Here is a 27,637-nt window from a genome sequence, read left to right as displayed (position 1 = left end):
TTGAAGGCAAATTCAGTTCATTGAGGGGGGGTGGGGTGAAAAGTGGGAACCGGGGGTACCTGTAGATCCGATAACCCTTCACCTCTGGCCTTTTTCATTATTACAGTAGATTGGAGGACTGAGGTGAAAAATATGTCTTTTTTTGGTTTAATTTCCGTTTCAAACCTAACGACAATGGAGAACCAGATGACTTGGACCAGCCTGTTTGCAGAATATGCACAAAAACCATAGGCTACCTACTAATAATTCCAGCACCACAAACAAGACATAAGTAAATGGCGAGCACTGACACTGGTGAGCGTGCATATTCACTGTCATTATCATTGGGTCATTGGCCTCTTGAAAGTCATATAAAAAAAGATTCTGCTAATCTCTCGGGTCATATAAAGTGTTGTAGAAGTGTATGAAATGTTTTTATAAAAGGCCACATTTTTCCCGTGCAAAGCAAAAGAAACATAGGCCTATCTGATATAGCCTAGCCTAAGCCTACTCCACCTCGCGCTGCATTGAACAGTCTTTTTTTGACAAAAGTGATTTGAGTTCAATTATTATCCTAAATTATGACTATCCAATTTACTAATAACATTAGGAATAGTCAGTTATCTTACATAAGTCTGCAAATGTGATGACGCTTGGAATGCTTTATATTTTTTTATGGTGAAAATTAGCTTCTCCAAACTTGAGACTCAGGATTTGCTGGCAAGAATTTGATTTATTTTACCTTTATTTAACTAGGCAAGTCAGCTAAGAACAAATTCTTATTTTCAATGATGGCGTAGGAACAGTGGGTTACTGCTTTGTTCAGGGGCAGAACAACAGAATTTTACCTTGTCAACTCGGGGATTCAATCTTGCAACCTTTCGGTTACTAGTCCAAAGCTCTAACCACTAGATAACACAAACAGATCTGGGACTAGGCTAGTGACTGTATACACAGTGTAATAGTAATCCATTTAACATAAGTCTACCATAGCACTCAATTAGCACACATTTTCACAACACCAGTAAAGTTCAGTTTAGTCTTAGGCTCTCATCCAGAGAGAGAACATAGTTGTCATCCCTATCCAAGTCCCAGAGCCTACAACACAACGTATGTCAGCGCAGCATTGAGTGTGTGTGTCTGACCTGTTCCCCTGTAGCTGTGATGAGAGGCCTGTCTCTGTTGAAACGATATCTGCGCTTCGGCCACTCTTTCCGCTCAGCTTCACCTGTGACAACAGAACACATAAACACAAAATCACACTTGAATTGACTGTGCCACTGTAATCTGTGTACGTGACCAATACAATTTTATTTAAATTGACTGTGACACTGTACCTTCATGAGCTCCGGGGCTCCCCCCTCAGGTCCCAGAGTGTACTGCGACATCAAAAGGGTTTTCATGATTTCTAGGATGTCTCTACTCTTCAGATAGAAGAGCTTCTGGATGGAGCCGTCCACACTGAGCACTGGGCTACTCCTGCCACACTCATTCACACAGTGTACCTTTTCTTGAAATTACAAGATTATGTTATAATACTGTCATTGCATCATCTGGTTGCTTTATGCAACAGAATAGGGGGTTCTTAGAACTATATTATGTCTGTGTGAACGGAGAGTGGGCATCTGGGGCTTAATGCTGACAGTAGATTTACGATACCTTGGGTGATGAACCTAACAAGTCACATTCCATTCATGTGAGGGAGGTTGCTCCGGTTTGACTGGAATGTACCAGGGAGAGATGGCTTGGGTATGGATAATGAAAGGAACCTTGTTTTGGGGGCCAGACCCTGGTTTCTACACAATGAGAACAGTCTTTACAGCAGATAATTAATCAATGTTATTAATAAAGAAAAATCCTGATTGGTGATTGACCTTGTCTCTAATCATTATTAATTTGTATTTCCACGACAGGACACGGAGTCACAGAGTCAATACACACTCACCAAGGCAAGCAGTGACAGTGCTGCTTTAATTTCGCTTCATTACACCAGGCAGCGCACCAAACCTAAACACACACTAACCGTTGAGGGCTTGTTTCAGGGGAATATCTCAGACATGCATGCACGTACACATTCAAACACACACACACACGTAAGGGAACAACGCAGGTAAAAACACACAGTTTTCTAACTTCTCAGCCTTCCTCCAGTTGAACATGTCCAGGGCACTCTCGTCCCCACCCACTGCCGCCCGCATCGCCACATCTCTGGAACCAACCACGACCAGTCAGCATCATACACTGGGACAGGAGCTTAGTAGGATGGTTTCCAAAGTATACATTGTCACTCTGATCCTAACCTGAATCTCAGATCTGTTTATGCGGTCTTGCCAAACAATAATCATATGAGATGGCAAAATAGCTAAGGTCTTTCAAATTAAATCAAATTGTATTAGTCACATGCACTGAATACAACAGTGAAATGCTTACTTATGAGCCCCTAACCAACAACGTAGTTTAAAAATATATATAAACACTATAAAAATAAATAAAAAATCGAAATAATAATACAAAAATTACAGATAAAAATAAGAAAAACAATTAACAAGTAATTAATGAGCAGCAGTAAAATAACAATAGCGAGACTATATACAGGGGGGGTACCGGTACAGAGTCAATGTAAGGGGGCACCGGTTAGTTGATGTACAAGTGGGTAGTTATTAAATTGACTATGCATAGATGATAACAACAGAGTAAGTAGCATGTCACTTATGTGTTGCATCAAGTGACTTGATCAGATAACCAAGCAACATAATAGCTACTGCTGCTGCTAAGCAAGTTAGCTAGAAACTGCTGGAATGATGTTCCTGACAACTGTAGCTAGCTAGCGACGTTAACTTAACTAACACAAACAGACCTGGCTGTTCAAAATGGTCCTATGGTTATTTGTGAGCGTTATGTGGATTACTGGACAAAACTAATTGCAAAAGACAGGCTAGCTAAGTAACTTCGCTATGGTAACTAAATCAGCATTGGCTGCGAGCTAACGTTAGCCAGCTAGCTAGCTAACTTAATCCATTGCCATTGGGGCCTGTTGCAAAAATAGCATGCTATGGTTAGCTAACGTTAGCATTAAACTGTATACTCCAGTTTACGAAGGAGTCAGAGTTCAAAAGAATAGAGAAGTTACATGAAAATATTTATTATAAGTGCCGTCCAAAAATTGGTAAATAGTCGTGATAACATAAATAGCAAATTGGCAAAGTACTGTGGTTTTGCTCTGCTGCCCTGTAGGGGAAAAAAGAGTCCCTTCTAGTTACCCCGACAACGTCGTCGGAAAGGGTGGGAGGAGTTACGGAAACTACCGATTGTAAATCGGTGTGTTATGGCATGTGGCTCACAACACAACCTTTCATTTTTACAGGGTCGCTTACAGCTCCGTAAATAAAGCGACATTGAATACAGAAATAGCTCTCTACTTCAAGTTAATACATATTCCCAGAACCTGTTAATTTGATTACGTCCATTAGATGCAACATGAACGGTTACTGATTGTATTTTTCTGATAGACAAAGGTACACAATGTCATTCTCATCAAGAGGGCAAGGATTTGTAGGTGTTTGACATCTCTCCATGGCCCTGAAACAGAAAGGAGCCAGGAACAATTTACTGAATAGCCTGGTCTCAGATCCGTTGTGTGCATTCCCAGCTCCTTGACACATTCATTGTCACAGCAAACATGAGAACAAAAGCAGAGTGGCTCCCAGGCTACTGGTTTCTCTCTCTTTATATATATATTTGTATTTTATTATGGAGGATTCTGCGGTTTCAGGCAGCTGAAATTAATCTCCCAAATAATCACTTGTTGAGGTACATACAAGTCCTCATGCGTGTTGGATGCATGTTGTACACGTGTAAGGAAACATAATTTACAGGACTTCCTGTGTAAGCAAACACCTATAGTACAGAGGGATGTTCCTGGTCAGGAAAAATACATCCTCCACAAACATTTTAATACATGTAATTTATTTTTGTCTAATGACATCCTCCTTTCCAGTCTTGGTATGTTTCAACTGCTTAATGAAATCATTTGTGTGTGTGTGTGTCTGCAAGTATACACTGAGTGTACAAAACATTAGGAACACCTACTCAATCCAGATGAAAGCTATGGTCCCTTACATGTGATTGACATCCAGTATCTATGAAGCCCTTTTTTACATCAGCCGATGTCACAAAGTGCTACACAGAAACACAGCCTAAAACCCCAAACAATGCAGTGTATGTGTAGCACTGTTCCACACTCCTCCTTCACATAAACATACTTCTTTCCTTTGGCATGCATTTATTCATTTCAGGATATGGTGGGGCTGCAGCGCCTGTAGCTCTAGCTTAAAGGACATCCTTCAGTGTCCAGGATCCGCCACATCCTCGGGCTTTCTGCCAGCCAGTTCCTGTTGGCAAGCATAATTTGTACTCATGTCACAATCAGTGTCCTAAAGCAGTCACTACCAATACACCGGCTGTTTGTTGCCTTTTGTACATCAGAGGGATAGGACTTCAAGGTCCACTGTGTATCATCATGTTGTGATCATGACTGCAGGACCAGTGCAGCAGGGTTCATTTCAGTCTTCAGACTCTTCTCCAGCAGCACCAGGCTCTGCACGGCCAGGTTCCTGCAGTCTGTATCAGGGTCCCCTTCAGCTACGTCTGTCAACAGCACAACAGGTGGACCATGAGTATCATTATTACGGTAAACAGGTAGAAATTAACCATAAAGAACAATGAGGCTGTTCAGGCAATAAAACAAGCATGTATTTTTTTAAATGCAAGGCTTTTTAAAAATGCAACACAGTTGATTCACATTGAAAACCCAAGCATTCATGATTCTGTAACATTCATGTGTCTTCTGGACTATTGGTAATGCCCTTGGGAGAATTTACATTTCCATTGATGAGTGAATGGCGTCACAGACAGTCTGCACAGGACAGGATATCCTGGATTCCCTCCATTTCCCAGCAATACTCACCCCAGCTGTGTGTGTGTGTGTTCTCAGATTCACACACACTGAGCAGCTGTATGAACATCTGGACTATGCTATTTTTAACCACATTCTTCTGGTCATCCCTAAATACACATAACCCAAGGTCAGCCCTGAATGATGTTATCAAAGGCGTGTAAAACTTACAGCGCTAATGTGACAATGGTAGGCTTAGGGTCAGAAATACCCTGAAAACAATGCAATTTTCAGTTCTTCAACAAAATCATTATATTTGAGAAGTGGGACTGCAGTGTGGCGACAGCAAAGGAGTCGTACTACTTTGAACTGATGTGCGGTGAGCTTTTTAGCGCCAGTGGCAGGTTAAGCATCACCCAAGTGGGTGCTGCCCATTAGTAGGAGTGCGCAAACCTAATCCAGTGTGGATGCAGAGAAGCTGAGGAGGACTGAGGATGAAAGCAAGTTGACACGACTCGGGCTGGTACACGAGCTAACCAGACCATTATACCAAACCAAATTGTTTTCGTCACATTAGCCGAATACAACATGCATATTATTAGTAGACTTGGATAGAAAACAACATTTTTTCAAAAGATTTTATTTTTAGGTCACTCTTTTCAATGGGTTTTCATTGGGAATCCAGATTTCTAAGGGACCTTCTTGCAGTTCCTATCGCTTCCACTGGATGTCAACAGTCTTTAGAAATTGGTTGAGGTTATTCCTTTGTGTAATGAAGATGTACGGCCATCTTGAACGAGGGTCACTTGAAGTGTACTGTTAGATAGAGGCGCGTGACCAGAAATGTAGCTATAGTTTGTTTTCCTTCTGTATTGAACACAGTTCACACCGTCTTCAATTTTATTGATTATTTACATTAAAAAATACCTAAAGTTGTATTACAAAAGTAGTTTGAAATGTTTTGACAAAGTTTACAGGTAACTTTTGAGATGTTTTGTAGTCACGTTGAGCAACCAGTGTTTTTCTGGATCAAACGCGCCAAATAAATGGACATTTTGGATATATATCGACAGAATTAATCAAACAAAAAGGACCATTTGTGATGATTATGAGACATTGGAGTGCCAACAAAAGAAGCTGTAAGGCATGAATTATATTTTTATTTCTGCGTTTTGTGTCACGCCTGCAGGGTTGAAATATGGTTTCTCTCTTTGTTTACGGAGGTGCTATCCTCAGATAATAGCATCGTTTGCTTTCGCCGAAAAGCCTTTTTGAAATCTGACATGTTGGCTGGATTCACAACAAGTGTAGCTTTAATTTGCTATCTTGCATGTGTGATTGTTATAGTAATTTATTTGAATTTGGCGCTCTGCATTTTCTCTGCCTATCCCAGAGAGGTTAATTAACCAACAATGCAGTTACAAAAAAAAGTGGAGTAAAAACTAGATGAGTAAAAAATGAAAATAACATAATTAAAGAGCAGCAGTAAAATAACAGTAGCGAGGCAATATACAGGGGGTACCGGAAGAGAGGCAACGTGCAAGGGCACAGGTTAGTCGAAGTAATATGAACAAGTAAACTCAGCAAAAAAAGAAAAGTCCCCTTTTCAGGACCCTGTCTTTCAAAGATAATTTATAAAAATCCAAATAACTTCACAGATCTTCATTGTAAAGGGGTTAAACAGTTTCCCATGCTTGTTCAATGAACCATAAACAATTAATGAACATGCACCTGTGGAACGGTCGTTAAGACACTAACAGCTTACAAACGGTGGGCAATTAGGTCACGGTTATGAAAATTTAGGACACTAAAGAGGCCTTTCCACTGACTCTGAAAAACACCAAAAGAAAGATGCCCAGGGTCCCTGCTCATCTGCGTGAACGTGCCTTAGGCATGCTGCAAGGAGGCATGAGGACTGCAGATGTGGCCAGGGCAATAAATTGCGATGTCTGTACTGAGACGCCTAAGACAGCGCTACAGGGAGACAGGACGGACAGCTGATCATCCTCGCTGTGGCAGACCACCTGCACAGGATTGGTACATCCGAACGTCACACTTGCGGGACAGGTACTGGATGGCAACAACAACTGCCTGAGTTACACCAGGAACGCACAATCCCTCCATCAGTGCTCAGACTGTAGGCTGAGAGAGGCTTAACTGAGGGCTTGTAGGCCTGTTGTAAGGCAGGTCCTCACCAGACATCACCAGCACAAACCCACCGTCGCAGGACCAGACAGGACGCAGTTGTCTCACCAGGGGTGATGGTCGGATTCGCGTTTACCGTCGAAGGAATGAGCATTACACAGAGGCCAAAACTTTGTGAAACACAAGATATTAGAGTTTTTAATGTCCCATTGGTAGGATATTAGTGATCGTAGTTTGTCTTTTTTGTTATCCAATGATTGTACGTTGACTAATAGTACTGATGTTAGAGGCAGATTACCCACTCATCCTTAAAAAGGCACCCGACATCTCTCATGCGAATCACGGGATTTGGGCCTTGTCGGGTGTCTGAAGTAAATCCTTCGCGTATGACTCGTTACAGAAAAAATCTTCCAATACGAGATGAGTAATCGATGTCCTGATATCTAGAAGCTCTTTTCGGTCATGAGACAACGGCAGTAACATTATGTACCAAATAACTTACAAATAATGCAAAAAAACACAATAGAACAATTGGTTAGGAGACCGCAAAATGGCAGCCATCTCCTTCGGCGCCATTATCCAGCGGCCAAGTGAATTTTCAAAGTTGTTTATGTTCTGTGTACTGCAATTCAGCTTTAGCTGCCAAGTACAGCCTACATGTAATCATAATAAACTACTACTAATGTCAAACTCTACTCCCTGAATTCACTGGGTGAGACAACTCTGTCAAGTATGTTGAGATAAAGTAGTCTGGTCTCTACTCTTGTATATAGTAACATAAGTGATACTTTATTGTTCTGCCCTGTATTCTCACCTGCCAGCCATGCTCTGGTCTCAAACAGCTGATCACTGAGCTCCACCAGCAAACTCTGACTGGGCATGCTCAGAAAGATGGAGCAGACAGCAAATAGGACTCCTCGCCGCACCATCCTATGTTGGAAATACAGAGGTTGGGTAAGCCATAGACCAGTTGGACAAAAGACCTTCCTTCCTACCCACACTCAAACAGTTTCCTATTTATGACGCGTGTATAGATATACTCACTGGTCAACGTGGTAGCGTACGGCCCAGACAAAATCCAACAGAGCTCTGCCCATCTGAGTGGCCACCTGCAAAACACCAGACAACCCATTCAATCACATAGTCAAGTCACAGCAATGGGGATATTTTCTGGAGGTGACATTATGCTATGCAGTAGCGAATAATGAACATGTTTTAGACACTTAACTCAGTCAAATACTAGCCTAGTCAAAGCAAGGGAGACATTTTATGAGGTGACACCAGAAGAAATCAAGTTGTAGCCTACCGGAGCATTGACTGCTAGGTGCATGAGGAGTCCCAGCGTGTGGATCAGTCTACCCAGAACCAGGTGGTCACCGCCCAGCAGGTCAAAGGTCACCTGAGGCCTAGGAGTCAAGGAGAAATGTTAGTATTGGAACAACAATGTTGTTCACTTGCATACAAGAACTCAAATACAATTGTGTAGCACAAAAGGTGTGACACAAATAAACTGTGCTTCAAATGAAGAATACTGTGTCACACGCACACTCTTTCACATTGCCTCACACTCATTTGCTAGGGACCCATACACATACAGTGGGGCAATAAAGTATTTAGTCAGCCACCAAAAGTTATCCCACTTAAAAAGATGAGGCCTGTAATTTATCATAGGTACACTTCAACTATAACAGACAAAATGAGAAAAAAATATCCAGAAAAATCACATTGTAGGATTTTTAATGAATTTATTTGCAAATTATGGTGGAAAATAATTATTTGGTCACCTACAAACAAGCAAGATTTCTGGCTCTCACAGACCTTTAAGAGGCTCCTCTGTCCTCCACTCATTACCTGTATTAATGGCACCTGTTTGAACTTGTTATCAGTATAAAAGACACCTGTCCACAACCTCAAACAGTCACACTCCAAACTCCACTATGGCCAAGACCAAAGAGCTGTCAAAAGACACCAGAAACAAAATTGTAGACCTGCACCAGGCTGGGAAGACTGAATCTGCAATAGGTAAGCAGCTGGGTTTGAAGAAATCAACTGTGGGAGCAATTATTAGGAAATGGAAGACATACAAGACCACTGATAATCTCCCTCGATCTGGGGCTCCACGCAAGATCTCACCCCGTGGGGTCAAAATGATCACAAGAACAGTGAGCAAAAATCCCAGAATGACCTTCAGAGAGCTGGGACCAAAGTAACAAAGCCTACCATCAGTAACACACTACACCGCCAGGGACTCAAATCCTGCAGTGCCAGACGTGTCCCCCTGCTTAAGCCAGTACATGTCCAGGCCCGTCTGAAGTTTGCTAGAGAGCATTTGGATGATCCAGAAGAAGATTGGGAGAATGTCATATGGTCAGATGAAACCAAAATATAACTTTTTGGTAAAAACTCAACTCGTCGTATTTGACGGACACCGTGGCTGGGTCTTTCAGCATGACAATGATCCCAAACACACCGCCCGGGCAACGAAGGAGTGGCTTCATAAAAAGCATTTCAAGGTCCTGGAGTGGCCTAGCCAGTCTCCAGATCTCAACCCCATAGAAAATCTTTGGAGGGAGTTGAAAGTCCGTGTTGCCCAGCAACAGCCCCAAAACATCACTGCTCTAGAGGAGATCTGCATGGAGGAATGGGCCAAAATACCAGCAACAGTGTGTGAAAACCTTGTGAAGACTTACAGAAAACATTTGACCTATGTCATTGCCAACAAAGGGTATATAACAAAGTATTGAGATAAACTTTTGTTATTGACCAAATACTTATTTTCCACCATAATTTGCAAATAAATTAATAAAAAAATCCTACAATGTGATTTTCTGGATTTTTTCTTCTCATTTTTTCTGTCATAGTTGAAGTGTACCTATGATGAAAATTACAGGCCTCTCATCTGTTTAAGTGGGAGAACTTGCACAATTGGTGGCTGACTAAATACTTTTTTGCCCCACTGTACATTCCAACACATTACCTGTCATAGTTTCTGAGCAGAGGGAAGAAGAAGTGGCCAGCAACAGGGGCATAACGGTTTGGGGTGGGCTTGGCTGGGGGGTGAGTGACGCCCTGAAATGAGGGCAGAACAAAACCCATCTTAACATTGATCAGGAATCAGATTTAGCTACTGTATGGTTAGAGTCTTAATTCCAGTATTATTTAAAAGGCAAAGAAATAACTTTATTGAAACTGTTGTGCAGCCTACCTTACTGAGCCGCTTGGTCTTACTCTGAATCCGCCTCTCCACCACTTGTCGCCAGTGTATGGGGTCATCGCCGGGGTAAAGGGGTGTATTCATGGTAACCCGCTGAATGGCCTTGGATGGACCTCCTTTGTCAGTGATTGGTTGAGAGAGCTCCTGCGCAGACAAAATGAGGACCTGACACAGGGGAGATAAGTAAATGGTTATGAAGCCTTTGTAAAAGCCATTCTACATTCACAGAAGATACTAGGGAGGAACAGTGTTCTCTTCACCTCTAAAATATCCAGCCGTTGTCGTATACTGTAATTCATGGAGTAGAACTCTGTGGTCAGATACTCAGTCACCTGTGAATGAAACAGATGAGAATTAAAAAGGACATGGTCTATTTAGCAGTGAATATTGATCATACAAAACATTAGGAACACGTTCCTGATATTGAGCTGCACCCCCTTTTGCCTCAGAACAGCCTCAACTCAAAGGTGTCGAAAACATTCCACAGGGATGCTGGACTCCATTGCTTCCCACAGTTGGCTGTCCAGATGGCTGGATGTCATTTGGGTGGTGGACCATTCTTGATACAAACGGGAAACTGTTGAGTGTGAAAAACCCTGCAGCGTTGCAGTTCTTGACACACGCCTGGCACCTACTACCATACCCCATTCAAAGCCACATAAATAGTTTGTCTTACCCATTCACCCTCGGAATGGCACACACACAATCCATGTCTCAATTGTTTCAAAAATCCTTCTTTAACCTGTCTCCTCCCCTTCATCTACACTGATTGAAGTGGATTTAACAAGTGACATCAATAAGGGATTATAGCTTTGCCTGGATTAATCTGGTCAGTCTATGTCATTGAAATAGCAGGTGTTCCTAATGTTTTGTACACTCAGTGTATGAAACTAAACCATAATATAAAAAGGTAGATGGTTAAGATTAAGGTGAAATATCTTACGGGGACAGAGTCGGTGACAGTGAGGGCCACCATAGCAGCCTGCCTGAGACTCAGGAAACCCACAGTGTTGTACCTGTCCTCCATGTGCAGCAGCACCTTGCTCAGTTCAACACTGACCTGAGGAGCGACAAACATTAAGGGATCGACTATAACAAGGGAACTATATGCTTATCATTTTAATGTAGTAAACAGTGTGTGACCTCTCACCTCTCGAGCTGTAGAAGTGTTCTTCCTCACCAAGCCCTCAATGGCTCTCAGACTGAGATCCACCCTCACTGGGTCCTCAGATGAGAGGAAGGCTGGGGAGAGATGGATGGAAGGATGAACGATCCAATCATACAAACAAGTTAGTAAAATAAAGAGAGCATTGGTAAGCTTAAATGGGAAAGGGAGACACCTAGTCAGTTGCACAACTGAAAAAAAGAGCCTGGCTGATTTTCTTTTGTGGCTGGCAGCCAGTGAATTCTATGAGTTACGTACATCTGAATGAGTCAACAGGCGTGGCGGACCTGGCACAGCTCCTGGTATATGTCCGTTACATTTATGGGGAGGTCAAGACCAATGTATCGCGTAAATTGCAACCTCTCCTATATACAATAAGTGGTGGATTCTTAAATTTCGCTGGCAAAGCTACGTCCGATGATAAAACATGCCAGAGTTTCTCGACAGCATCTCCCACTTTTCGCAAGTGCAAAGTATATGTGGTGGTGAACACGACTGTTCTTTAGCTCTAGTGGGTATTTTTGTAGCAGTTCATCTCGTGTTTTCACACAGTGTGTAGCCTCTTCTTAGAAACATATTGCGCATCTCCGCTGCTTTTTCTAGATAGTCCTCTGTGCAGTGGCATATACGACACTGCGTGCAAACCCCCCTGCATAGTCACCGTCGTCGTACAGTATATCGAGTTTCCTTGTAGGCCTATTTGGCGGGGAAACTGAAGCAAGCTGTAGCCCATTGCCTGTTTCTATTTGAGTCTGTCAAAAAAATTTGAAACTGTGTCTATTCGGATCTAGTAAAAGGCCGACATTTGATGGTTTCAAATAAGAAAATACTATTTGTCACATGACAAAAAAAAAAGAAACATTGTGATTTTAGAGACACAAAGTAACAACAGCCTCTATGATGAAAGGGATCAGAGTCAATCAGTTACTGGGGCTCTTACCATCATCATGATTTACAGCAATCAAAGTCACCAAATCACTTTGTTTATAAGCCCACTAGGCTTCTCATTTGTTATCATTAAAATGTCCTGAATAACAGAAAGGAAATACCTTGGGTGTTCCGTGCAATAGCCTAGGCCAGGTATTCCCAAACTGGAGTAGCAATGCCGATGAGGGTACGCCAAATAAAAATGTGATTCACATAAAAAAAAAATCTCATACATTTGGGTGAGTTTTTTCCCCCCTCGCCCGAGTAGCCACAAAGACACATACCAGCTATACCAGCAGTACTACACCTTCACCTGTCAACGACACGTTGTTCTGCTTCCACGAGCACATCCAATGCTAGCATCAGTAATTCTACATGTTGTTAGCCCAGCTAACATGGACACTGACAGCTGTGAATCTGATGCAGCCGAAGAGCTACTACCCCCTTACCCGGGAAAGCGCCGAACAGACATCGAAGAGGCACAAATATATTTTTATTTAACTCGGCGAGTCAGTTTAGAACAAATTCGTATTTACAATGTTCAGCTTGGGGATTCAATCCCCTAACCTCGGTTACAGAAACAGATACCATTAATAAGAAGAAGGGGCTAGATGAGATTTATATGCTGAGCTAACGAGTGGCAAGCCCCATACTATTTTGGAAGACTTAATTCTTCCTGCTGCCACGGATATGGCTGGTACAATGCTGGGGGAAAAAATACAAAACTATACAGACAATGACTTCATCAAACAACACTGTTTCACAACGCATCAGTGACATGGCAGGAGATGTTTTGAAAGATTTACTGCTTCGTATTCAAGCCAGTGAATTCTATGAGTTACAGCTGAATGAGTCAGACGTGGCGGACCTGGCACAGCTCCTGGTATATGTCCATTACGTTTATGGGAGGTCAATTAGGAAGACATCCTCTTCTGGAAACTAGGACAACAGGAGAGGATATTTTTAAAGTACTGGACAGCTTTGTGACATCAAATAGACTTTGGTGGTCAACATGTGTTGGTATCTGTACTGATGGCGCAAAAGCCATGACAGGGAGACATAGTGGAGTGGTAATGAACTCTCGTGTATTTTATGCACTATACAATGATATGGGAAGCGACCATGTAACACTTTTACAACATACAGAAGTGCACTGGTTATCAAGGGGCAAAGTTTTTTTTTTTAATTGAGAGACTAGCTTAAAGTTCTTTACTGACCATCATTTTCACACGACTGGCCTATCTGGGTGATGTTTTTTCTCGCCTGAATGATCTGAATCTAGGATTACAGGGACTCTACACAACTATAATGTGCGGGACAAAATTGAGGCTATGATTAAGAAGTTGGAGCTCTTCTCTGTCTGCATTTACAAGGACAACACACAGGTCTTTACATCATTGTATTATTTTTTGTGTGCAAATGAACTCAAGCTTTCAGACAATGTCAAATGTGATATAGCGAAGCACCTGAGTGAGCTGGGTGCACAATTATGCAAGTACTTTCCCGAAACGGACGACACAAACAACTGGATTCGTTCTCTTTTTCATTCCCTGCCTCCAGTCCACTTACCGATATCTGAACAAGAGAGCCTCATCGAAATTGCAACAAGCAGTTCTGTGAAAATGTAATTTAATCAGAAGCCTGCCAGATCTCTGGATTGGGCTGTGCTCACGAGTATCCTGCCTTGGCAAATCGCACTGTTAAGACATAGATACCCTTTGCAACCACGTACCTATGTGAGAGTGGATTTTCAGCCCTCACTAGCATGAAAACTAAATAAAGGGACAGACTCTCCAAAACAACCCAACATTGCAGAGTTATGTGCATCCTTTCAAGCACACCATTAACCTGTGGTGAATTTTCGATTAACAAATAAAGTTTTATATGTAAGATGGCTAAATAAAAGAGCAAAATTATTGATTATTATATTATTATTTGTGCCCTGGTCATATAAGAGCTATTTGTCACTTCCCACGAGCCAGGTTGTGACAAAAACTCACTCATTCTTATGTTTAATAAATGTATTGAATAGTGTGTGTGGCAGGCTTACAATGATGGCAAAAAACAACATTTCAGAGTGCGCTGACCATGGTGCTAGAGGGGGTACGCAGCTGGTGCTAGAAGGGTATAGGACTATAAAAAAAAAAAAGTTTGGGAACCACTGGCCTAGGCTATCCTACACAATTGCGCACAGCAGCCTAGACTCTGTGTCCAATTCGACACACAGAAACATGAAAACATTAACACGTTACATTAATGCTTTCTCTGTTAAATCTTGTAGACACGGCTGTAAATCCAGCAGAAAATAGCAGACAATCAACATAAATGAAGGGGTATTGGATTGGATCCAACTGACTTCACTGGCGCAATGAAGAAGATATCAAAATATTCTAACAAACACTGTTTTTCCGCACAGGCTGTTTTTTCATGGCATGCTATATAGGCTGTTTGTCACTTGACTGTCATTCAGAAAAACATTTCCTGGATCAGCTGATGATGGTCAACAATATCACTAGGCCTAACTAAACAATTGGATACCAAATGTGCACCCAACAAGTAGGTCTATTAGCCTACGCATAGCCTATTGAAGAATCGCGCAAGTTAGGCGATGGCCTATAATGGGTCTCCTATTCAGATGATAACATTCACCCCTAGCCTACTGGTTAATCAGCTCACAGTCATCTGGACACTCTCCGACGTGCAGTAGAGTAATATTTCCCTCTTTTTCATATCTAAAAAATGCAACTCGTAGACTTTACACAGGCTACTGGTACCGATCACTATAGCCTAATACTTATTACAAGGTTGAAATAAAATGTATTTATATGTGCACATTTTTATTAATTTATTAATGCATTAGTAGGCTTATTGATTACATTTTTCAAGTTATTCCCCCAAACTTGTTTTATTTATTTAGTCTAAAATGAAGGCAACGAATGCAGGGCATTTTTCTTAATCTTATATTATATTCTGCCCATATAAACAAAGATAATTTTAGAGCATAAATTAACCTACCTACCTACCTACCTACCTACATACCTACATACATATATATGATAGGTTTAAATGAGTTAACCCACGGAAGACATATGAAAGCCTTCACAAGTTTCTCCACGGAGCCCTCAACGCAATGCGATCCCAGCCAGTTGCGCACACGTGGGCGAGGACGAAAGACAAAGGAGTTTGCTTCTGCTGCAGCTTTTGCTGTAAAATGCAACACGTTGCTTCATCCATCTCCCACCCATGGAGAGACCTATATACTGTATCTTACCCTCCAGACAGTCTCGGAGGTAGCGAGGTGGGGCAGCTTGGCTCATCTCCTGGTCAGCTGACATGTCATAGGGGGTGAGCTCATCATCACTGGTTCAAACACACACAGGACAGGGTCATAGAGCCTAATCGATACAACACTACAAAACCATGCCTTCTTAACTGTCCATGGGAAGATTGTAGTGATTTTAATTAAATATAAAACTTCAGTCTCATACAGAATTATGTTAATACATGTAGTGTATAACAAGTGGTATTACAGAGTGTTATGGGTTTGATTATGATAATACTATCTCTTACCTATCCAGCTCGGAGTCAGCTCCTGATTTCTGAGCCACGGAAGCAGCCTGGGATGGTACTGCCTGAGAGGGTACAGTCTTCCCTTTGATGTCTTGAGGAAGATCCAATCTGTCATCAAGCGGCTCTGTTTCTTCCTCAGACAGTGGAGTCATCAGTGAGAGCAGCTCCTCGGTCTCCTCATCATGCTCATACTGAGCGGGAGAAACACAACAAATGAACACACACCCTTTCCGGAGTCCTACACAGGACTCATAACAAGACAGACATTGCCTGACATCTCCTTTCTTTAAAGTGCAATGATCTGAAAGAACTGAACGGGTGAAAACAAATACCATAATGCTTTCTCCTATTTACTGTTCAGATCAGTATGAGCAGAGAAAAGAAAAATAGGGACAGTGAGCCACTTCAGACTATAGAGACGCACCCAAAGCCTTGGGAAAGGTGCCATACAATACTGTACTTCGAATTTGAGTTTGGCTCCATTGACATCCATGCGGGAGCTGAGACACTCCCCCACCACCATGCCCATGCGCCTCACACGGACTACACTGCTGTCCAGGTGGCTCTGCATCCCTCCCAACATGCACTGCAGCAGCTCTGACAGGGAGGAAGGAGAAAGGACAACAGGGTCGTGTTTGATTGGGCAGGAAAATGTTTTCTATTAAATGCCCAAATGAACATAACCCAGAGACAGACAGGACAGAAAGTAGTGTGAACACCTCTGACCGTGTTACATAATACTGTGGCGTAGTGTTCGGAGAGTTACCGGAGCGTAGCTCCTGTAGCTCTGCATCACTCAGTAGTCCCACACACAGCAGCAGAGCCCGGCTCACATAGAGCTGCTGCTCCAGAGGGGTGTGTCTGACTGCACTGGGGTTAGCCCAGGCCTGGCACAGCGACCGCAGCACCTGGACACAGTCAATAACATGATCATAAATACCCATATATCATCACAACACATGTCTTATACGTTGTACACTCACCTGTATAAGTAGTGGCCTTCTCTCCCTGTCCTGAGCCAGGTAGCCTAGAAGAATGCTCAACACACGAGTCTGGGAGAAAGTAAGTTAAACACTTCAGCTATAACAGAAGCTTTTTCAATTTCCAAAAATTATAGATTGACTAGACTCACCATGAGTTCACCGTCTCACCTCATATTTGTATTGGAGCAGCAGCAGTTTATGGGTGATGACAAACTGGGCCTTTTTGTTCTTCAACACCAGGTTCCCCATTATCCTGGACAGAGCATCAGGTCTAGGGGAAAAATAAGACTTATGTTACGAGAGAAAGGGGTAAATGCGGTGCAGTAAAAAGTATGTTTTTGACACCTTTTGATAACTTCTAGCTATCTCCCACCCCTCACCTGTTGACAGCCTGCACCATCCCAGTGAGCACGCTCTCCAGCCAGCGCTCTGGGACATTCTCCAGCAGCTTCCAGCACACCCTTTGCCACACCATGTCTGAAAGCGTGCAGGAGGAGAGGTGAGGGGCCAGCACCCCAAATACTAACGCTGCAGAGAGAAACACACAATTATGTAACATTTCTGATGATACAATGGGAAAGTGTTACAGTTGACAATCATCAATGCAGGAGGAACACAGCCTTGCTTACCACTGTGTCCCTGAACACAGGCCTTCCCCAGTGCCTGGGCCACAAAAGTCAGAGAGCAGTCTTTTCTATCTGGGAACAACAGTGTATTGACAGTGAGTTACACACATAATAAAATACATTTCCAATAAGACAGTTAAAGTTAAAACAGCCATAAATAGGCCCATAATCAGAAAGTACTGTCTTATATTAAAAAAGTACTATCTTCTGCATTATATAAAGTAGACAAACTGATGGATGGGCACACAAACCTCTCAGAGCCTGACAGGTTCTCTCTAGCACAGTGAGCATATCTCTGGCCAATAAGGGGTAGTACTGCTGGGGGAGGAAGAGGGTCTTGTTGTGGTGGTGCAGCTGGTTGGCAGTTAGGTCAGGCAGAGCCACCAGGCGGCTCAGCAGGGTCTCTCTGAGCTGGGGAGAGTCGGAGGGACCCGTCCCCTGACAGCGGGTCCACAGTAGGACTGTCAGACGACCACTCTGAAGGAACCGCTCTAGGATGCTGACTAAACGGTCCAGACCTGCACTGGGGCTGCTGGAGATAGATGACCATACACACCAAAACACACACACAAACAAGGAGAATCAGTCAGAGAAATGTACAAGATGAGTATATCATTACCACACAGGTCACCGGCAGCAAAGACACAGTTATTCACAATATCAAGTAGCCCATTATATTGACTATCAATGCATTGTAATGCATCAATGTCAATTTCCCTTCCTGTCTCACTGTCGCATGGAATGTGTAAACAGCCCAGATGCTCTGTTTAGACATTAACAATCCTCACTTATGGTTTTGGAAACCTTTGGAAATGTAATATCATCGAGTAACCTTTCAAAAGTTTGGGGTCACTTAGAAATTGAATTGTTTTTGAAAGAAAAATCACATTTTTTGTCCATTAAAATAGATTAGAAATACAGTGTAGACATTGTTAATGTTGTAAAAGACTGTTGTAGCTGGAAACGGTTGATTATTTATGGAATATCTACATAGGCATACAGAGGCCCATTATCAGCAACCATCACACCTGTGTTCCAATGGCACATTGTTAGCTAATCCAAGTTGATCATGGACATAGTTTTAACAAATCCCACACCGCCATATTTCCATGTAACAGCAACTTTCCAGCTTGTTTACGGAACAGAGGCAACCGCCTGTTCTTATTAGTTATCCAGTATCTCTGAACGCCTTTGTGTAACGGAAGAAGACAGAAAAGGGTAACTGAAAAATACTGTCAGCTGCAACCTGTTTAGAAGGTGTACAGTGCGTATATATTTTAGATTTGTAAAATTATTTCTCGATGATATTAAAGTTAACTTCCAAAGGATTCCAAAACCGACTTGCACTATTAAACGTTTAGACATATAGTGTTGGGATTGTTGTATACATTGGCCGCGCTGTGGTCCATGGTTCAAATGAGTATGGCCCTTTGGATTCTAGAAGACTAAGTATCCACTATTAACATCTTCAAACATTTCTCTCACCTCATTGAGCTGATACCATCCATCAGCACTAACAGAGTCTGGTCTGGAGGACCTCGGAGGAACAAACCATCCCACAATTCTGTGCACTGGGGAACGGTAAGAAGCTGGAGCCAATCAGCATTGATGTTACTGATGAGAAACTGTAGGGTACGGGTGTAGTGGGCTCGACTGAACTCTGCTCGCTGAGCTGATGTAATTGTACTCTGAGGCCCATCGTCCAGGTAACTGGTTAGTGTGTGTAGAGTTTTGGTCACCTCTTCCTTCTCTTTGGATGTAGTGAGAGTTCGGACGCATTGGCCCACTGAGAGTCGAACTTCAACATCTGGGGTTAGGGACGGCATCATTCTCCAGCACCTGTTGGAGACAAGATTCGTTTATATAGTTCGTGTTCTACCAATACTTTCAAATCACTGCTAGCTAGCTTCCTACCTAGGTAACGTTACATAAGAAATGCATAAATCTGTTAACAGCATCGTGAGATTTTATTTAGCTGGCTAACTACTGACAGCCTGATCCCTTAATTGCTATTATTGGACCAATTAACAACAGACGTCAATAGAAGAGGTCCTATGTTGGGATACTGATTATTAAAGACTATTAGGCACTCACCTGAATGTTTAGCTAACTAGCCAGTAGCCACCATTAGCCAGAATAAAAGGTTGTATTCCCACATCTCTGGTCTACTCACCGGATGATAAACGACACATTTGAAACGGTTTCACGCTGTGAATTAAATTAATTGGACAAATACTGCAGCCCAAAACAAACTAAGGTTCAAACTGCTTTAAAAACAACCTATATTCTTCTAGCTAGTCTTAGCTACTTTTTCACCATACCAAATAAAAAACGCCTGCTGCGCAAAGTGAGTGCGCTAACAAAAAATGTCCGTACTGAATAAAAGTACGCAATATGTATCAAGAAAAGTTCCGTGTGAGGACTTTTGAGTTACATTCAACAGGCCAACATGTTTGTAACAAGTCAGACTTTTTAATGAGACTTTTCTTTTATTCTGAGTGAACCTGAATTGAAAACATTGCAAAAACATACCAGTGTAAGTAAAATCAATATTCAACATCCAGAGGTAGGCGGCTACTTTCCACAATATAAAAATTAAATGATAACATTGTACTGGTCATATAAAACTCAATATTGTACTAAATATGTTTTATTGTACAAGCCTCTCCTAGCTCTATCAGACGAAGTGGTCAAACTGGCCAAGAAGAATATGACTGCTGTACAGCTGTGCTAGGAATGATCCTTCACTCCAGTATCTCTCCTCCTCAGAACTGTTGAATGATGCCAGAATATCCTCCATCTCCTCCTTCCAAAGCACATCCATCCTCGGGTTCATTTCCATGAACCGTTGGGCTGTTAACCGCACACTGCCCAAGCCTATTCCAACCACAGGGACCACTGGTATACCTGACACCATCATGGCTACCATCAGAGGACACACAGGCCCTATCTGTTCCAACACCCGCTTGTCATAGGTGGGGGTTTGTGGTACCTTTATCGGTGGTGGCAACCATGGAGCCCCCTTATACTGCATGGTATGGTAGTGATCTCCATGGGAGAGGGGATAATTGTAGAAGTTTCCATACTGTTGCTCAGTATGAGAGGATGGTGTATAGCCAGTATAGCTAGGAGTTTGCTGTTCCCAGGGGGCAGAGGCTTGTTGTGGGCTCTGGTAGTACATGTCCATAGCCAGCAGGTGGTTATGATGGGTTGGAGATGAAGTGCTCCAGTATTGATAAGGCTGAGAGTGGAAAAAGGCAGGGACCTTAGTGGAGAGGTTCTGGGGATGGACAAGGTCTCCATGGGACAGCGGAGTTGGTGATAGAGGGGGAAAGGCTTCCTCTGCATAGAATGGGTGACACAAGAGAGAGCTAGGTCACACTATTGTATTAGACAGTTGTTTTTCATCCAAAACATAGACATATAATATTAATTACCTGAAGATTATACTGGACACATGTTTGAATGCCTGCACAATTTACAAAGAAACTTACCATTTGAGTTCTCCCTTGTCACATAGAGGGACATTCTTTTTTTAATTTGGTAAAGTAAAACACTGGATTTGCAGCAAAAATATGTGAGAAAATAAATTATTGGTACAATCCTCCAATGAGCAGCAATCCTGGAAATATAATGGTCTATATCACAAAAACTATTGGTCAAGACACTTCAAAGGATACTGCATTCTTTCTCCATGGAAACCACATCCTTACCATGGTTACGAGATACCAGTGTCTTCTTCATTATGTAGGCTTTCATTTTTTAATTTTATTAAAACAACAACAATACAAAGATAATACAAATGGCCGATCCCATCAGTGGGTGCTCTGGTCAGTAGGTGCGCTCGTATGCCTTCATATATGCTGTATCTACAGTCATTTGAGAATGACACAAATATTAATTTCCACAAAGTTTGCTGCTTCAGTGTCTTTAGATATTTTTGTCAGATGTTACTATGGAATACTGAAGTATAATTACAAGCATTTCATAAGTGTCAAAGACTTTTATTGACAATTACATGAAGTTGATGCAAAGAGTCAATATTTGCATTGTTAAGCCTTTTTTTTCAAGACCTCTGCAATCCACCCTGGCATTGCTGTCAATTAACTTCTGGGCCACATCCTGACTGATGGCAGCCCATTCTTGCATAACCAATGCTTGGAGTTTGTCAGAATGTGTGGGTTTTTGTTTGTCCACCCGCCTCTTGAGGATTGACCACAAGTTCTCAATGGGATTAAGGTCTGGGGAGTTTCCTGGCCATGAACCCAAAATATCGATGTTTTGTTCCCCGAGCCACTTAGTTATCACTTTTGCCTTATGGCAAGGTGCTCCATCATGCTGGAAAAGGCATTGTTCATCACCAAACAGTTCCTGGATGGTTGGGAGAAGTTGCTCACGGAGGATGTGTTGGTACCATTCTTTATTCATGGCTGTGTTCTTAGGCAAAACTGTGACTGAGTGCAAAGCAATGATGACGGCACGTGTTTCCTTGCAGGTACCCATGATTGACAGAGAAAGGACAATGATTGCAAGTACCTCCCTCCTTTTGAAGCTTCCAGTCTGTTATTCAAACTCAATCAGCATGACAGAGTGATCTCCAGCCTTGTGCTCGTCAACACTCACACCTGTGTTAACGAGAGAATCACTGACATGATGTCAACTGGTCCTTTTGTGGCAGGGCTGAAATGTACTGGAAATTATTTTTGGGGATTCAGTTAATTTGCATGGCAAAGAGGGACTATGCAATTAATTGCAATTCATCTGATCACTCTTCATAACATTCTGGAGTATATGCAAATTGCCATTATACAAACTGAGGCAGCAGACTTTGTGAAAATTAATATTTGTGTCATTCTCAACTTTTGGCCACGACTATAGTAAATGGAAATGTGATGAGCAATATTATACAAAATATCAAGATCATCAAACAAAATATAATTTTATTATTTTAATTTCTTACTTCACTGTTTTCTTTGACCTTTTTACAATGACTTGAAATTATAATTCCCCAATATCAATAAGCAGGGGCGCAACTTTGGTTTTAGAAGAGAGGGGGACATAATATATAATGCATATTTTAATCCAGTCAGATAAACACTCCACACAGACTACCCGAATCATGGCCCTAAAGCACACTGTTGTCTCCTTTTGTATCACATTCCAATTTTAAAACAGGGCGGCCCCCCTACAGTGAAAGTTGCGCCCCTGATAAAGGATTGCATCTTTCAAGGGATATTCAATGAAAAATACATAGCAGTAAACAATACTGTTATCATAATTTACACATTATCCTTCAGAGTAAGAATATACTTCAGTTGTACAATTTTTGTTTCTACAATATTCTATTTTTATAATATAACAAACTGACAGTCACATATGGTCAGTGCTTTCCCAGGGCTCATCATCAAGTTAGTAAGAGGCAAAAGAATGAATGACAGAGGCACAGTGTTAAGACTATCAGGCCAAATCTTCAGGGTTTAGCAATGACAATTGGGTTTAGCAATGACAATGAATAACTTTTTTGATTATGTTTTCAAATTACAGCGAAGGAGTGTGTGAGCTGATAGTTAAAATGGTCAGAAGTAAAACCTAATTCTTTGGTCAGTTTGAAAATACGAGGGTTAAAAAGAATTTGGAACTTGTTTAAAGTGCATAAGAGAATCCCATTGAATCAAGTTTAACCACGCAAAACAGAATGCCTGGACAGGACTCCGTCTAATCAGTCAGCTAGCAATTATGCAAAGTGTCACAACTAGCTGTCTGAACTAGACAGTCTGAAATAAAGAAGGAAACAAAGAATACCAAAAAAATGAAGTAATCTTGCTGCTGTATCCAGGAAACATAGGGTACAGTATGTGGGAAGATATGTCTTACGGTTTCCTCCTAGTAATGCACCACTGGCTGCTGGGTACTGTAGTAGTAAATGATTGCCTGAAGCCTCATTGAGCCTCATTACTGCTGGGGAAAGCCATCAATTATACTCAAAGGCAGAATGACTTGAACCAATTAGACAGTTGCATTGGTTTATGATTGACATAATGTGTGGTTCAGCCCTTTGTGGGCTGGCTTTATGAGGCCTCACTACCTGTCCCCAGGCAACAGGCATAGTGCAACTCCACTGACCTCCATATGATATGGATGGGTAAACCTAAAGATCAGTTTAAAAGATTCAGAAAGTGAAATACAGAAGAGATCTGTAGTTCTGTACAGTGCCTGTTCTCAGCTGGGGAGATATCAGTGACACATGCTAACTCTGTTAACTACAATGACCTTTAAGAGGTCACTGTCTGCAACGTCAGCATTACAGTGGATCACACTTCAGTGGGGCTGAAGTGGAATGACCACACCATATAAAAAGCCATTGAATTGATCAGACCAGAATGAATGAAACACATCAGTGTTGCCAATTCAATGGGTGCTCAACACAACACTTTTGAAATGTACTGTGTGCTACCTTGAATACAAGACAACAATTTCAATCTAAATATTTTTCTCAATTCAACAATTTCTCCCCATGAGTAGCATTCAACTATTAAATCCATTAAATACCAGAATCCCTTGTGAATCCAGAAATGCCAAAACTATTTACAAACGTTTCCCTAAAAAACAACTTGTATTAGAGAGAAACAACGGAAAATAATCATTAAAAGAGTGTGAAGTAATGTGAAATGTGGAAAAAATTTATGAATGTGATTCACAGATGGGAGAAAATTGTGTACATGCTACATGCTGGAGTGGCATACACAATACATACCCATGGGGGAGGATCATATTATTTCTTAGCAGAAGACCAAAAAAAACAAACATTTTTTTCCCCTCAGCTATAAAAATACTTAGAATCTACAAGGTTAGAAAAAAACTTTACATGTACAAGTTATTTACATCCAAAGGCCATTTTTCATGGAGCGTTTGAAAAGAAGGAGAAGAGCGTGGTGACAGAGCAAGAGTTTTATAGGTGAAAGTTGGAGGAGGCTGCATTTGTCTTTAGTATAGCTGCGTGGTTGATACAGAATGCTACAAGGTTGTCTGCAGTTCGAGCAGTTAAGAGACAGCAACAATATTATCCTTCAATATGTCAAGTATCTCAACCGTGTCAGAGAGTGCATTGGTGAATAGGCAGCACTAATGATGTGTATCAATAGCCTGCCATTTTCATTTCCTCTTGCTTATTTTCAGAAATGTGGTTAAAAGTTCACGAGATTCAGATTGGGGTTTAGTCAACTGAGGCTCTTACAGTAAAGAAGAGAGTTTTGTCCGATTGTGGTGTCTGTCCATCGCTCCCCACTGTTCTTCACAACGTTATTGCTTCATCGATGTGTTAAACATTTTCTGCTCCTTTAAATCAAAAAGCTGTGGGAGAGTTACAAGATCTAACTTCTGAAACTCTCCGGTAGCCACAAGCAACAAGTCCGTTTTCAAATAATTTTAGCATTCTTAAGTAATTCATGTTATCTTAAAGCAAAAGATATCTTCAAATTCCGATTACATTCCTTAACAATAAACTTTTTACATTTTTTTTTATTTTTACAAACAATACTTTGTCTTAGGTACAACCGATTCCATTCCTTCAATAAAACATTACAAATATATTCAGCTTTTTTATCAACATGTCAAATATATTCAGCTTTTTTATCAACATTTCATGGAAAGTAAGTTATAGGTAACAAGGAGACCAGACATGTACTTCCCAATTGATAAGATGGCTCCCTTTTTGATTTCACTCAGCTTGAGTCCACTAAGGATCAGTTGGGTCAGTCACACGCCAAAGAACTACACTTCCCAGTGCACTCAGCTCAAATACAAAAATACAAACTAGTCAGAGCAACATTTTCTCTCAATTTGATTTAGTGTCCAAGTTACACCATCCAATTATTTCATGTCAGTACGAGCATAATTTAGTACAGTATCTATATACAGTGCCTTGCGAAAGTATTCGGCCCCCTTGAACTTTGCGACCTTTTGCCACATTTCAGGCTTCAAACATAAAGATATAAAACAGCATTTTTTTGTGAAGAATCAACAACAAGTGGGACACAATCATGAAGTGGAACGACATTTATTGGATATTTCAAACTGAAAAATTGGGCCTGCAAAATTATTCAGCCCCTTTACTTTCAGTGCAGCAAACTCTCTCCAGAAGTTCAGTGAGGATCTCTGAATGATCCAATGTTGACCTAAATGACTAATGATGATAAATACAATCCACCTGTGTGTAATCAAGTCTCCGTATAAATGCACCTGCACTGTGATAGTCTCAGAGGTCTGTTAAAAGCGCAGAGAGCATCATGAAGAACAAGGAACACACCAGGCAGGTCCGAGATACTGTTGTGAAGAAGTTTAAAGCCGGATTTGGATACAAAAGATTTCCCAAGCTTTAAACATCCCAAGGAGCACTGTGCAAGCGATAATATTGAAATGGAAGGAGTATCAGACCACTGCAAATCTACCAAGACCTGGCCGTCCCTCTAAACTTTCAGCTCATACAAGGAGAAGACTGATCAGAGATGCAGCCAAGAGGCCCATGATCACTCTGGATGAACTGCAGAGATCTACAGCTGAGGTGGGAGACTCTGTCCATAGGACAACAATCAGTCGTATATTGCACAAATCTGGCCTTTATGGAAGAGTGGCAAGAAGAAAGCCATTTCTTAAAGATATCCATAAAAAGTGTCGTTTAAAGTTTGCCACAAGCCACCTGGGAGACACACCAAACATGTGGAAGAAGGTGCTCTGATCAGATGAAACCAAAATTGAACTTTTTGGCAACAATGCAAAACGTTATGTTTGGCGTAAAAGCAACACAGCTGAACACACCATCCCCACTGTCAAACATGGTGGTGGCAGCATCATGGTTTGGGCCTGCTTTTCTTCAGCAGGGACAGGGAAGATGGTTAAAATTGATGGGAAGATGGATGGAGCCAAATACAGGACCATTCTGGAAGAAAACCTGATGGAGTCTGCAAAAGACCTGAGACTGGGATGGAGATTTGTCTTCCAACAAGACAATGATCCAAAACATAAAGCAAAATCTACAATGGAATGGTTCAAAAATAAACATATCCAGGTGTTAGAATGGCCAAGTCAAAGTCCAGACCTGAATCCAATCGAGAATCTGTGGAAAGAACTGAAAACTGCTGTTCACAAATGCTCTCCATCCAACCTCACTGAGCTCGAGCTGTTTTGCAAGGAGGAATGGGAAAAAATGTCAGTCTCTCGATGTGCAAAACTGATAGAGACATACCCCAAGCGACTTACAGTTGTAATCGCAGCAAAAGGTGGCGCTACAAAGTATTAACTTAAGGGGGCTGAATAATTTTTGATTTGTTAAAAAAGTTTGAAATATCCAATAAATGTCGTTCCACTTCATGATTGTGTCCCACTTGTTGTTGATTCTTCACAAAAAAATACAGTTTTATATCTTTATGTTTGAAGCCTGAAATGTGGCAAAAGGTCGCAAAGTTCAAGGGGGCCAAATACTTTCGCAAGGCACTGTATTTGTCCGTTTTTAACTACCCCAAAGTTACATTAGAGGGAGTGATGTGATGGGTTAGTGTTCTCTTATTGGAGTATTTAGCCCACCTGACTCCCTAGGACTCATTCATTATAAAACAGAGTTAAGGCCTCCCTTACCTGGGTTGCCTTAACTCACACTGAGAAGAAAATCCAAGTCAAATCAGGATAAACACGGTTAATGTAGTAGGCAGCACCACAAGACTGTATTCAAGAGAGCAGCCAGGGTCGACTTAATTTGACCTCGTCTCCTGACCAGTGCTTCATACTGTTTAAATGTGGTTTAAACACGGTTCAGTCTAATACAGGAGAAACGGGACAAAACGTCCCATGAGTTTATTCATTTACTGATCTCACGGTGAAAGATGGTATCGGCTGATATGTAGTTGAAGGACACGTTTTAGAATCATGTTAGCATTGAGGCTCATAAGATCTAATTGTCTAAAATATGTTTAAGGGGACAGCAACAAGTTAACTAGCTCTTCCATGCAGTCCAACTCTCGAAAGAGTTCCCGCATAGAAAACACATTCGCACACACAAGGGAAACTCAGGTCCCTCTACCCAAATTCAGGGAAGTCATCATAACCAAATCCTACTGTATTCAGGGGGAACAGACAAGCACA

The 27,637-nt window shown here is 41.6% G+C and overlaps 2 protein-coding genes across 26 annotated transcripts in view; both read right to left on the bottom strand.

Moving 5' to 3' along the window:
• Window positions 1-3,105: 3,105 nt before the first annotated feature.
• Window positions 3,106-19,885, bottom strand: LOC110499074 (TEL2, telomere maintenance 2, homolog (S. cerevisiae)). Of its 24 annotated transcripts, none has more exons than XR_016489403.1 (20): window positions 19,598-19,880; window positions 18,989-19,342; window positions 17,755-18,035; window positions 17,507-17,575; window positions 17,258-17,405; window positions 17,046-17,148; window positions 16,878-16,946; window positions 16,621-16,802; window positions 16,319-16,491; window positions 15,895-16,085; window positions 15,596-15,684; window positions 11,383-11,474; window positions 11,176-11,292; window positions 10,493-10,866; window positions 10,224-10,397; window positions 9,996-10,087; window positions 8,325-8,424; window positions 8,063-8,127; window positions 7,833-7,948; window positions 3,106-4,626 (listed from the first exon to the last, which is right to left on the bottom strand). XR_016489403.1 is itself a non-coding variant. In XM_021575956.3 (20 exons), the coding sequence occupies exons 2-20, from the start codon at window positions 19,330-19,332 to the stop codon at window positions 4,508-4,510; spliced, it is 2,520 nt and encodes an 839-aa protein (XP_021431631.1). In that variant the 5' UTR covers window positions 19,333-19,342; window positions 19,598-19,885; the 3' UTR covers window positions 3,106-4,507. The 24 variants fall into 24 exon arrangements, 16 of the variants coding, with proteins under 16 accessions (XP_021431631.1, XP_021431628.1, XP_021431630.1 ...); XM_021575956.3 differs by having other exon boundaries at window positions 10,493-10,564; window positions 16,355-16,491; window positions 16,661-16,802; window positions 19,598-19,885; XM_021575953.3 differs by having other exon boundaries at window positions 10,493-10,564; window positions 16,661-16,802; window positions 19,598-19,884.
• Window positions 19,886-22,423: 2,538 nt separating this feature from the next.
• LOC110499073 (rab11 family-interacting protein 3) overlaps window positions 22,424-27,637 on the bottom strand; it is a 117,626-nt gene continuing 112,412 nt past the window's right edge. For both annotated transcript variants that reach the window (XM_021575951.3, XM_021575952.3), the window contains one exon: window positions 22,424-27,637. This exon is cut by the window's right edge and continues 3,494 nt beyond it. The gene's annotated coding sequence lies outside the window, so the exon portion shown is untranslated.

Source organism: Oncorhynchus mykiss, chromosome 20 (assembly GCF_057628025.1).
Source record: "Oncorhynchus mykiss isolate SJ-2025 chromosome 20, ASM5762802v1, whole genome shotgun sequence".
NCBI lineage: Eukaryota > Metazoa > Chordata > Actinopteri > Salmoniformes > Salmonidae > Oncorhynchus > Oncorhynchus mykiss.
The sequence above is the reverse complement of the archived record's forward strand: the minus strand, read 5'-3'. Positions and strand labels throughout refer to the sequence as shown.

What these genes read in the sequence shown, in the direction of transcription:
- LOC110499074 (XM_021575953.3), bottom strand. Translation starts at nt 19,332, where the DNA reads ATGATGCCGTCCCTAACCCCAGATGTTGAAGTTCGACTCTCAGTGGGC. An exon ending in GATGGTATCAGCTCAATGAG is followed by an intron (nt 18,036 to 18,988) that starts GTGAGAGAAATG and finishes ATCTATCTCCAG; the next exon opens with CAGCCCCAGTGCAGGTCTGG. An exon ending in TGCTCCAATACAAATATGAG is followed by an intron (nt 16,947 to 17,045) that starts GTGAGACGGTGA and finishes ACTTTCTCCCAG; the next exon opens with ACTCGTGTGTTGAGCATTCT.